Raw genomic sequence first — 13,278 nt, forward strand, 5'->3', positions numbered from 1 at the left:
TCAGATATACAATACATACATAAAATCAAGCCAACTCACGTACTATAGATAAAGTAAAGGGGAAAATACAGTATGCAGAATATATTTATCGGATGTTTCTACTATCAATCAATTTAGTTTAGAGGTAGGGCGCAGAAACAGGTCCTTAGGTCCACCAAGTCCATGCCATCCAACGATCATCCCCGCACATTAACACTATCCTGCACACACTAGGGCCAATTTACACATTCGCCAAGCCAATTAACCTACATACCTGTCCGTCTTTGGAGTGTGGGAGGAAACCAAGATCTTGGAGAAAACCCACGTGGTCACAGGGAGAACGTACAAACTCTGTACAGACAGCACCATAGTCGCATTGTAAGGCAGCAACTCTACTGCTGCACCACTGTGTCGCCATGGCCCATTTTCACTAAGTTCTAAACTGCTACTTTTTTGGCATCTGTATGCAACCTCTGTTTAAATCTTAACTTATTTTGTTAGCTCAACAGATTGCTGCAGTTTCTTAGGTGGATTGAAGTTTATGAATGAATGGATGGGCAGAAGAGTGCTGACTTAGACAAAATATATTGTATATATATGAATGTGTTAGCAACATTCATGGGCAACGATCCAGGAGCAAAGTAGGCTATATAGTGAACTAGATGGTCTTACGATACAGTGGATATGGGTTTAGAAATATATTTTCTTGTTAAATAATAATACTTCACCAGGAGCATAAGGGTTAATGAATAGTCTGAATAATCTGCTGACAGTGTCCCCCTTCAAATGGGCTCTTGAATGGAAGCATTGTTGTCCAGGGACCTACACTCAAGAATGAATCACGTGGGAAAAGGAAGTGAACAGATTAAAAATTGTCACATGGAAAATGGGAAGGAAAAGGGATATCACATGTGTTATAAAGTAACATTTGGATAATTGAAACATATTTATGTAACTAGAACAGGCAACGGTGATATTGTAAAAATTATTGGTCTTTTTCCAGTTTACGGTGTAAACAATATGTACAATTAAATAAATACTTACATTTTGGATGAAATTATCAACTATTATAATGAAGTTCTGTAAATTGACATCAACGATGCTGCCTAAAGTATGGCCAGCTGCTTCCTGAACACTTGTTTCATATTCTATTCAGAAAATGATAAATGTAAAAAACATTATCTTTAGACACCACTGTGCACACGAACAGTTTTGTTATTTACACTCACCAATGTCATTGTCAGTCGACGTTTCAGCTTTTGGGTCATCAGTTGCCGATGGTTTTTTAATATCATTTGAGGACAATGAGGACATTGTTTTCTCTTCAGTCTGGTGGTGACCAGGTTCCTCATTTCTGAGATCCCATGATTCCTTCTGTAATTGATTTCCTAATTTATGTTCCACCACAGTCTCGGCAGCCATATTATCTGAACCAGTTATTTTGACCGCCAAGTCCAGCTCACCCTTCTCCGTTACCACCGAGTCTTTGGTCTCCATCTGCTCATGTCCATGCTTGCTCATTTGAATAGTTTTTTCAAGAATTTCTTTGCTTGCAACTCCCATGTCTAAATTGTCATCTGTACTGAAAGCATCTGCAAAATTTAAAAAATAATTGTTTTTCGTCTCCAGTTATTTATAGATATATTAGATGGTTTCAGATGCTTTCCCTGAGGTGAACTATCTAAAGTTAACAGCAAACATTCAGCAAAGTACTGTGCATGACACATTATGATAGGACACAATGAATTGAACAAAAATACTGCCACTCTGGGAAAAATACTATTTTATTCATACCCCTCATGATCTTGCATACCTCTCTAAGGTCATGCCTCAGCCTTTAACACTCCAAAGAACAAAGGCCCAGCCTATCCAAACTCTCCCTGTAACTCAACCCCGCAAGCCTGGGTAACTTCCGGTGAATCCCTTCTGCACTCTTTCCAAGTTAAAGACATCCTTCCTGTAAAGTACCAAATAATTTTTTACTTTAAGATCATGCTAAGTCATCTCCTTCCCTATCTTTAGCTGCAAGATGAAAATTTCTGTTTCAACTGCTGGGATACTGGATCTTTTCTCCTTTCAAGCCTCTACAGTAGACTGGGGAAACTTTCCAGGCCTTTTCATTCAACACTAAGATTATAAGTGGTACTATAAGTGGTCAATAGGCAAGAAAAGGATTATATTCAGCTGTGATTACCCCATGTTTGACCATTTTCTTTCAAAGTTTGAGTTCTTACATGAAGGATGGTTGGTGGTAACAGCCAGCAGGAGTTATATTAAATTCAACAATGGTATTTTGTATAATGATTCATGAATAAATGATAGCTGAGTTGCACACTTGTCATGCAACTTGTTGCTCTATATCAATGAATTGGCAAGTAAATTCAAGAATACCCCATGTAAAAGATTGGAAAATAATAACTGCTATCATGGCAGACAGAGAGAGAGAAATACAGTATGGAAATAGGCCCTTTGGCCCACCGTCCACACCAACTATCAACCACCCATTTACACTAATCTATTTTCAACTTTATTCATGCCATTAGTTATAATTTCTCCCCAGATTCTATCACTCACTTACACTGAGGACAATTTGCAGCTGCCAATTAACCTAAAAACCCACATGTCTTTGGGATGAGAGGTAAACTGGAGCAGCCGGAGGGGGAAACCCACGCAGTCAAAGGGAGAATGTGCAAAATGGGTAGCACCACGAGATCAGGTTCACACCTGGGTCTCTGGCACTGGGACTTGCATCACTGTGCTGGTAGGAGGGGTTTTCTGATACTGGGATCATAGAGTTAAGACACATTCAAATGCTGTAAGTAACTGTCATGTATGATCTGGAACTGATGCTGCACTTGTGTACAAATTTTCCTTTTCAAATCATTAAACCCTCACAAATGGGGATTAAAAATACAAATCAAAAACAAATTTTAATAAGTGGTTGTTCTTGTCTTTTAAAAAACACAATATGTCCTAATCCCATGGTCAATTCCCAATGCTTTAGATCAAATGCCTGAGTTGGATACATTCGAGATGCATTTTCACTTTAGTGGCAGTTAGAATATCATAGCTTTTATTACATTTGAGGTCTTTCTTTTGTTAGACACCTCTTAAAAAGTGGTTACTTTTGGAAAATATCATTGAAATCTTTAGAATAAAACTCCAACTCAGAAGTCTTGAGCTAAATACAAAGAACTGAAGGAACTCAACGGGTCAGGCGGCATCTGGAGGGATTGGACGGTTGACATTTCGGGTCAGGTCTATCCTTCAGACCCTTGTTCAGAATTCCTGATGGTTTGGAATCTGACTCACCCAATTTTGTTTCCCAAATCACCAGAGTCATGTGTCCTCTACTTCCCTCAAGCACATCAGGGTCCCTGTTCCCATGCGCGCTTTGAAATCACTTCAGACCCATTTCCCACTCTCCCTTTAAACTCACAGGGACCCTTATTCCACACCCACTTTAAACTCAAGTCCCCATTCCCTGCACTTCCTTAAAACTTCCTGGGACTCTGTTTCCTATACGCCCTCTCAAATTCACTAGGGTCCTGTTTTTTTGTGCTCCCTTTAAACTTACTGAATTCACTGGAAAAATTAAATAACATCTTAATTTTTAAAAGTAAGTTAAAAATGTGGGGGTATTAACAGGAGCAATATCTAATTGTCCAGAAAATCTGGTAGTTGGGCTCCAGCAAAGTCCCAAAGTTGGCAGATTATCAGAGTTTTATTGTGATTTTTTTTCCTCATTCTCTTAGAAGCGCAATTGTGTCAACTCAACTTTTTGAAAGCACCTTTCCAGAGATTGTAGCTGCAAAAATCTTGTGTTTTTGGAAATAAATTAAAATCATTATCAAGATATATACTGTCAACGGTACTCTGAACTTCTCAAGGTGGACTTTTAACCTATTCCCTGGAATGAGGAAACACTAGCTTGATAGTCACTGGATTCTATACCTTTTGATATTAGTGATTCGTCTTCAGCACCAGTTTCCAGTTTACTTGTTGAAATAATTCCATTTATATTTTCAGCAGTGGCTTCTGGACTGGCATTAATTTGTACATTTAGCTTGCTTGGCTCTTTAGTTTTATAATCATAGATCATTATCAGCTTTTCAGAATTACTTAGTGTTTCATCTTTCTGCAAGTTTGCAGAAGTGGATTCAGTGGACAACACTCTTGATCCTTCTTTACTCGCGTAGTCAGTTTCTGCAATACTATCACTTATTTTATATTTTGAGTCCTGGACAGCATGCTGCGGTTTAATTTTAGTGTCCATGTCTTGATATTTACCAGAATGCACTACCAGTGGATTTGCATCCTCAGGTGACAATGAATTCACAAGTACAATCGTCGATTCAAGTTCCAGAGAAATATGCACCTGGTTACTTTTTGCAGTGGTTTTACTGATGACAGGTGCAGTTATTACTTCCTCTGATGAATCTACGGTAGATTCTAAATCAACAGATTGATTTTCTGGTTCTTGAGGTTCTGAATTAGAAGATGCTTGTTTTACTTCCAAGTTTTGTTCATTGTGCGTTTTTGATGACAAGGAGTAGTCAGCATCTGAAGCAAGCTCATAAGATGCTGAGTTTGAGAGATGACATTCTTTCCTGATCGGTTTTTCTTCATGTAAGCTCTCCCTATGAACCGATGTATGCTGATTGGATTCGGAATCTAATGTCAAGGTTTGACGCTCCAAGGATTTTTTATCTTTGTATCGTTTTTCCTGTGTCACATCCCCAGTCCGATAGTAAACCTGCTGCAGAGATTGTACTTGCCATCTTTCATCAAAAAGTTCTCTCTCTAATGAAGGAGCACTTATATCGTTAGCTGTGACCTCTTTATTATCCCCACTTAATTGAGACATTTCCTCTTGTTTTTCATCTTTCTCAGATAACAAACTGTAATGATCTGAAGTTTGTTCTTTGGCAGAGGTTAAATATGTAACTGGTGTAAAGGCTTCTTTGTCATACAATTCATTCTGCGAAGATGAAATAATTTGACTAGAGGGAGGAATTTCATTAAATTCAAAATTGACATTTTGCTGTTCATTGCAAGATTGTATCTGGAATAAAAGCTTATTGTTACCTGAAACATCGAACTGCTCAGATTCCAAAGCTGGTATAACATCTTCTTGCTGTGAGATATGTTGCTTATGATGTAATTTTTCCTCTAGCAGATACTGATTATTATCTTGTAAAATTTCACCTTCAACTTGCAATCTGTCCCATGCTGAATGGTCTGCATCATCTGCCGCAGTAATAATTACAGTTTCTGAACCTGGATCTCTATTCAGTGCCCATTCAGAATGGATCGTCAAATATTTATCTTCTTCAGACAAACTTTCTGATGCTGAATGATCATGTTCACTTTTGATAGTAATCTGTTCCACTTCTGAGGCGAGATCCTGGTTTTGCAAATCCCCCTGTTTGCCAAGTGCTTTTTCTCCAGAATGTAGATTTTTAGTCTTGGTATAATCTGAAATATGTTGATCATTTTCTGAAATATATATTAAGTGTTCTTGCAAACTTTGATCCTTGTGGAGATGTTCCTGTGTCAATAACTTATTATGACTGATGAAATCTGAATCTTGTATTACATTTTGTACTAGTAGTTCTTCTAACTTTGACAATTTGCTTTCCAGATTGTTTTTTAACCCATTTATAGATTGTGTGTTTTCATTCTTTGTTTCCCTGTATTCTTTCTCAGATTGCTGCAAGTATTCAGTGTGACAGGTAACATCATTCTCCATCGCATTGAGACATTGTTTTGGTGACTGAATTGCGTCTTCATTTATTATTGAATCAACTATTGATTCAACTCTACTTGTGACTAACGTCAACATGGAAGAACCCTCTTCAGACTCAGAATTCATGGTATTTTCTTTCTCATCCCTAAAGGTGCTTTTCTTTAATTCTTCTGGTGGACTGGAAACAAAAGGATCTTCATCGGTTTGACCAAACATTAATATATCTTTCAAACCAAAGGTAACCCTTCCTGATACTGACCCATCAACATCCAATGTAATTTCCTTGCTATTTTCATTAATAGCTTCTTCATTTTCATCTGGTAAGGAAGGAACCTGATTTTCATTCCCTTGGCTAAATTCTAGCGCCTTATTTAAACTGAGGAGAGACCATTGTGAATTTGATTCACCCGCCTCTCCTGGATTCTTTTCATTTCCACCTGCATTTTGTGTCTCCTCCAAGATTCTAACAGCATGATCTCCATTGTCACCACCCAATCTGAAGATATCATTAACTACATTCAAATTAGGCCACCAGGATTCTGACTTGTCATCATCATTACTATTTTCTTCCCTGGTGCTTTCTGTCATATCTGAATTCTTGGCTTTATTGGTTTGCCCAAACCATAATTTGTCACTTAAACCAAACAACGATTCAACATGACCCATTACATTTTTTTCATCTGTGTCAATATTTTCTGATTTACTATATTTTAGCCTGGAATCATCTGCTACTGAATGTTCAGATATTTTGTTTCCTGACTCAGCTACGAATGTGTTGCTTGGATCTGTTGAGTCATCCAGATACAATTTTGCATTTTGATGCTTTTTTTCACCTTCATTGGTAGATAAAATATCTTTTGGTAAATCACTGTTGAAGTTTAATAATTTTGACAAACTCTCGCTCCAGCTTGACATTCCAAAGCCAAGGACTCCTCTATCCTCAGAATACATGTTATTATTCCCCTCTTCTGACAATACAGTCTTCTCGTCATAGTCTAATGGAATTTTTCGACTTATAAAAGAGTTTAGCTGCATCGACTCGTCAGTGGGTTCCACAACCTTTTCATCCTTATTACTTCCCAAACCAAACCACCCACTGATTCTAGATCCAATCCAGTTGGATTCCTCAGGTACTGCTTTAGGTATATCGCTACGTTCCATTGTAAGAGGATTATCCTCACTGATTTCCTGCCCTGGATGTTCATCTTTTTCAAAACCAATATATTTACTCTGCACAGCATCAGGAAGATTGACTAGGTCAAATTCATTATCTGTCTGTCTGGAGACACTTTCATCACTTAATTCGTTCTGATGTTCAGCTGGCAAAAGAAATTCATTTACTTGCACATTCTCATCATGTGCTAGACTCTTTGCAAGTTGGTCTTTATCAGAGTTCTTTTCTAGCTTTGCAGCATGTGTTCTTTGAACCAGCTTTTTATTAAGATCGATTAAATTGTCCGCAGGTCCTGTTTTTGCAGAATTACCTTCGTAAACCTGGTTGTATTTATTAGGCTTGAGTTCATGCTCCAATTTTCTTTCTTCTGGCATTGAAAATGAGTTCTCTCCATATTCATTAATAACTGAATTGATTTCTTCATTATCAATGTGATTATTTTTTTCATCAAGGCAAAGGAAATCACTCTCCTAAAATAAAACAAAAGTTAAATGTTTAGTATGGAATTCCTATTTCGGATGGTTCAATAATTTTCTGTTATTCAATAATTTTGTGTCAGATTTTTCTAAAATCAGAAACCGTTTTTGTGTGGTATTATTTTAATTAGGAACACAGACTCACTATGGAATGACTGCATACAAATAAAAAGATATGAACATCAGAGATTGAGGGGAGACCTGATCATAGTAAAAAAAATATGAGAGGCATAGATAGGGTAGATTGTCAGGACCTTTTTCTTAGGGGGTACATGTCAAAGACTAAAGGGCGTATCTTTAAGGTGAGGGGCAAAGTTTCAAAAGAGATATGTGGGGAAAGTTTTTGTTTGACACAGAGGGTGGTCAGTGCCTGGAATGCTCTTCCAGGGGTGGTAGTGGAGGCAGATATAATGGCATTTAGATAGGCATATTGAAATGCAGGGAATGGAGGGATACAATTCATATGCAGGTTAATTTAACTTGGTATCTTGTTCAGCACAGGCAATGTGGAGCAAAGAGCCTGTTCCTGGGCCGGTACTGTTTTACATATTCTCAAGCATTTGCTTAAAATTTTCCATTTAAAATATTCCAACAGGAGATGTACAAGGAACATTCTGAATAAAACTATTCAGTTTCAGAATTGCATGCACAGAAGTTGCAAATTATTTTAGGTTAATATATCAAAATAATCAATCAGGGTCACTTTATCACAAGTAATAAATCACAAGTAGTCTGCTGTACTCCAGCCATCTTAACTGGTAATGGTTTGAGTGGATCCACAATTTCCTATTTTTCAGACCTTTGTAACATAGTAATGGATACATTAACTATACAATGCACTGCTACATCAATTGAAGGATTACCTGGGTTGGTAGTTCAACTTCAGTGCATGTCATGACATCTTCAACTTTAACTGCATCTTTTGGAAAATACCCAAATTGCTTCCCTATCTGAAATAGAATTAAATAGTACAAGTAATACAATTAGAAACCATTGAAAAAAGATCATATAAAGGTATGTGTGTTATTTGATTGCATTCTTAGTGACCACAAAATAGTTATATTGAAATCTGAGGTGTTTATTCCATCATGAGATGCACAGTATAGAGTCTTACTCTCACGTGCTCAATTAATAAGCAGTGATTAATTTCAAATATTAAAAACATTGTTGTGATGTTTTACCTTAGGTTCAGATTTGTTATCATCATGAATACTGAGGTATAGAGAAAAGCTTTGTTTTGCATGCTATCCAATGAGATAAACTGTACATAAACACAAATGAGTCAAACTCAAGTACAATAGATAGAATAAAGGGGAAGATATAGTGCAGAATATAGCTCTCAACCTTGCAGCACATCAGTTCCATGGACAATTAATGTAAAAATGAAAATTCACTGAAGTTATCAAGTAGACCTACTTAATAGATAATTAATAGCAAAAATAAATTCTGGGATTTATTTTCTTCACTATAGACAGCTTTCTCATTACACCTTTAAACACAGTAAATCTCAGATAATCTAGTTGCTTGGAAATCCTGACAGATTGGCATCCGGTTCATTCATTAATCAAGAATGAGGGCCTGGTTCCAATGTGCTAGTGGGGTGTGAGACCAGAGGCATAGTTGCGACTGTGGGCTACATCTCTGATCGGAGCTCTGACGGTGGTCTACAAACTAAAGGTAATGAAGATGGGTGGGTTTGCAACCAGAGCCAAGGTCCAGGGTGCTTGAATAATTCCATCTCCCTTTATGAATGGGTGATTGATGATTGGCATGGACTCGGTAGACCGAAGATTGTTTCCATGCCGTGCCTATAAACTCAATGTTAAGCTACTGGAAGAGTTATACCATTGTGTTACATGTTTAAAAAGAAAAAGGTCAAATAAAAGTATATTTGGGGTTTAACAGGAGTAACCTCCAATAATCTGGAAAATGTGCAGACTCACGAATCCCTTTGGGGGAGTCCAGAACCAGGGTCACAGTTTAAGAATAACGGGTAGGCCATTTAGGACTGAGATGAGGAAAAATGTTTTCACCCATACAGTTGTGAATCTGTGGAATTCTCTGCCACAAAGGCAGTGGAGGCCAATTCACTGGATTTTTCAAGAGGGAGTTCAATATAGCTCTCAGGGTTAATGGAATCAAGGGATATGGGGAGGAAGCAGGAACAGGGTTCTGATTTTTGATGATCAGCGATGATCATATTGAATGGCGGTGCTGGCTCGAAGGGCCGAATGGCCTACTGCACCCATTTTCTATGTTTCAAATTCTGACCATGTGTATCCCTGCTCTCCCTCCCCCACCTTGGGCAGCTGTGCTTTCATCCATGGAATTTCTGTACAAACCCCTCCGCACCTACATTTCTCACTAGCACTTTTACAATAATTTTAGACATCCATACTAATATATTCTTCTGCACGATAACCATTTTCACCCATTTATGCTCCTGCGAGATGTATCAGGAGATTTTTGATAATGTTAACCAAACGTTTCTATTACAATGCAGAATGTTGTTGTACAGTAGATCTGGAGAATGTTACAGAGAAAGGCATGTGGAGTACATGATATATTTCCTACGTCAATCAACAGGACAATCAAGCGGTCCACAGCTGGTAGAGCTGCTGTCTCACAGCACCAGAGACCCAGGTTTGATCCTGACCTCAAGTGCTGCCTGTGTGGAGTTTGCGCATTCGCTCAATGACCGCATGGGATTCGTCTGGATGCTCTGGTTTCCTCCCACATTCCCAAAGACTGTGGTTTTGGAGGTTAATTGACCTCTGTAAAGTTGTCCATGGCGTGTAGGGAGTGGATGAGAAAGTGTGTACATGTGATGAATGGTCAGCATGGACTCAGTGGGCTGAAGGGCCTGTTTCCATGCTGTATCTCTATACTAAGACTAATCTGAAGAATATTACAGAGATAAATGTGTTGAGTAGATGATATATTTCCGATGTCAATTAATTAGACAATCAAGAAGGAACGTTGAATAGACTGTTCTAGTTTAGTTTATTGTCACGTGTACAGTGAAAAGTTTTTGTTGCGTGCTAACCAGTCAGCAGAAAGACGAAACATGATTACAATCGAGCCATTTACAATTCCTACACGGATCAAATATACGTGGTTATGAATTGACAAAAAATGGATGCAAAATAACACATTGCAAAACGCAATACTTACACTTCCAGCCCATAAATCATCTCTTTTCCCAGTCAGTTTAAAGTAAACAAATATGGAGTCTCCATGCCTAAAAGTAAGGAATCTACAGTCACGTCCTGTGTAGTCCAACGTAGCTGTAACTCTGCTCAGATACCCTGCATACATATCAAGGGTAGTTTAGTCAAAAGGAAAATAAACTTTAATTCAAATAATACTAAAATTATATTATCTATTCAAACAAATATGACTGGTTGATTATTAGATATGATAATTTGCTTTGACACAATACAAAGAACCAATTTGTTTTGCTGGTATATACACTAGATTAGAAAGGAGAGCTGAATGTGCGAAGGAAGCCAAAAAAACATGAAGTGATTCATTATAAAATATTACAGGGCAGTGCAGCTGGTAGAGCTGCTGCCTCAAAGCACTCGTGAACCAAAATTCAATCCCGACCTACAGGTGCTGTCACTGTGCAGTTTGCAAGTTCACCCTGTGACTAACTGGGTTTCCTTCTACATCCCAAAGACGTGTGGGTTGCAGGTTAATCCGCGTCTGTAAATTGCCCCTAGTGTGCAGGGAGTGAATGAGACAGAGAGAAAGCGTAAAACTAGTGTAAACGGGTGATCAATGTGGACTCAGTGGGTCAAGGGTCTGTTTCCATGCTCTAAACTAAATATATGTGGGTGGATCAGTTCAATTGCATTTATTTCAACAATCTGAATGAATCTTTTAACAATTACTGCAGATACTGCAATTAAAATATCTTTCAATCAATTAATCACAATCAATCTTGAAAAAAAAGATGCTTTCCTTAATCGCCAGTTAACTTTGCAGAATGTCACTTACTTGCACATTCAGGGTCCCCACAAACTTTAAAATCAGACAGTCTAGAAATCATTTGGCTTGGTTTCAATCGTAGAAGGAGCAAGAGTAAAGTGCTGAGGACTGCAGCAGACGCCATGTTGAACTACTCTTCCAATTTAATATTTTCCAGTTTGGGCAGCCAGATGCTGAATTGGGAATAAGAAATAAACTATAGCCAGTTAATTCCCCTTACCTCTCCTCGCACAAAAAATACAAATGTAATTCCAGTCACTATTGTCATTCGAAAAGCTACAATTATTTAAAAAATGTATAAAGCTATGACGTGTCCTTGTATCGTGGGGCATAGTTGAAGTTTAATGATTAACTGTACAAAAAGGCGATTTGTCCGGGTAAATCATCAAACTCGCAACGTTTGGCAGGTATTTGACGAGAAACAGTGTTCGCGAATAGTTCAGCAACATGAAGAGACTTAGGTCAGTGACAACAATTGAAAAATAATGGTCAGAATTATTGATTTATCATTGAAGCACACCCTAATTCACGTGATTAAACTGTTGGATCATTTCCCCTGTTGGTTAAAAACTGACCATTGTTGTGAGAATAATTTCAGGTTTATAGTTTTTTTGTGATATCTGTAGGTCGAGCAGGAATTTAGCAAAAATAATTGAAAGGACACGACATTAATCTGCAAACGCCCAAATGGTAGCGTATAACACGACCTGACTTGGTACATGTGCATGGAAGAATAAAACGCGACCCGACTTGGTCCGACCAGTCAACGGAGATGACATGAGTTGGTGAGTTGATATCCATGGCTTACGTTGGTGGGTTTCCCTGGACAATCCGTCCGAACAATTCCCCCAGCACACTCAAAAGTTGACAACATCAAAAGCAGACCTTTTTAGCGGCCGTTCACTGCCTTCATTTACCATCCAACCCGATACCCTTATGAACATTATCGGGAGTTCTTACTTCGTGTTCTTAGCAAATCCGGTGCTGTCGTCAACACTGCGGAGTTGACGTACCTTGGAGCCCAACCAAACGTTGACATACCTTGGAGCCCCACCTTTACTCTTCCACCAGACCAAGAAGAGACCCGCTGCTTGACTTGACTTCTGGTTTAATCGTTGAATATGAATCTCAAGTAATTGCCGCAGAAAACGAGGATGAAGTTGTTTTCACTCACTTACACTTTGTACCCATTTTAACAGTTGATTAACAGGGCTCCTTCAAAACTTGAAACCCCCCCCCCATTCAGAATACAATATCCAAATGAAGGTGATGTATCAGTAAGCACACGGGGATGTTGCAACATTGACCCCCAGCTTCCAGTCTTCACAGTTGAGAATGCTATTTTTCAACTGGACTTTCACCCTTTGTCGGGCTGAGCCAATCACGGGGAGCTGGTGGAACCTCCGCGCTTGCTGCTCGTTATCAATGGGCAGCCCATCTTGTATCATCGCCTGAGAGGTCAGCGTCTTCAGATGCTGGCCGTCTATCCTAGCCGACCCTTGAGAAAAAGCACAGCGCCGGAGCAACTCAGCAGCTCAGGGAGCACCTACGGAGGGAAATGGACAGACTGCCTTTCAGGTCCAAACCCTTCTTCATGTCTGATTGTAGTATGGGGGAGAAGGCTGGAAAAGAGGTAGAGGCGGGACAAATCTGACATCCGCCCATCGACCTCTCGTCTCACCTGAATCCACCCGTCTCTTGCCAGGCACTGTTGCGCCCCATCTCTTTTCCAGCTTTCGCTCCCCTACTACAATCAGTTCGAAGAAGAGTCCCGACTAGAAACGTAACCTGTCCATTACTCCACAGATGCTGTGTGCAGAAAGGGACTGCAGATGCTGGTTTAAACCGAAGATAGACACAAAATATTGGAGTAACTCAGTGGGACAGACAGCATCTCTGGAGAAAAG

General features: G+C 38.9%; 1 protein-coding gene across 6 annotated transcripts in view; it reads right to left on the minus strand.

The window, feature by feature from the left end:
• The window catches only part of mia2 (MIA SH3 domain ER export factor 2), a 56,828-nt gene extending 44,152 nt beyond the window's left edge, over positions 1–12,676 (minus strand). The window contains exons 1-7 of one of the 6 annotated variants that reach the window (XR_013547738.1): positions 12,413–12,671; positions 11,381–11,544; positions 10,553–10,686; positions 8,242–8,328; positions 3,934–7,372; positions 1,209–1,571; positions 1,024–1,127 (exon numbers count right to left, since the gene is read on the minus strand). Coding sequence is in view for 4 of the 6 variants with exons in the window: in XM_078406584.1 (XP_078262710.1) it covers positions 1,024–1,127; positions 1,209–1,571; positions 3,934–7,372; positions 8,242–8,328; positions 10,553–10,686; positions 11,381–11,495 (4,242 nt within the window). In the remaining 2 variants the exon portion in view is untranslated. Of the gene's footprint in view, positions 1–1,023; positions 1,128–1,208; positions 1,572–3,933; positions 7,373–8,241; positions 8,329–10,552; positions 10,687–11,380; positions 11,571–12,412 lie in introns of those variants that run through there. The other 5 variants (XR_013547739.1, XM_078406584.1, XM_078406581.1 and 2 more) reach the window with 5 other exon arrangements.
• Positions 12,677–13,278: the final 602 nt, after the last annotated feature.

This window comes from Rhinoraja longicauda, chromosome 10, assembly GCF_053455715.1.
Source record: "Rhinoraja longicauda isolate Sanriku21f chromosome 10, sRhiLon1.1, whole genome shotgun sequence".
Lineage (NCBI taxonomy): Eukaryota > Metazoa > Chordata > Chondrichthyes > Rajiformes > Arhynchobatidae > Rhinoraja > Rhinoraja longicauda.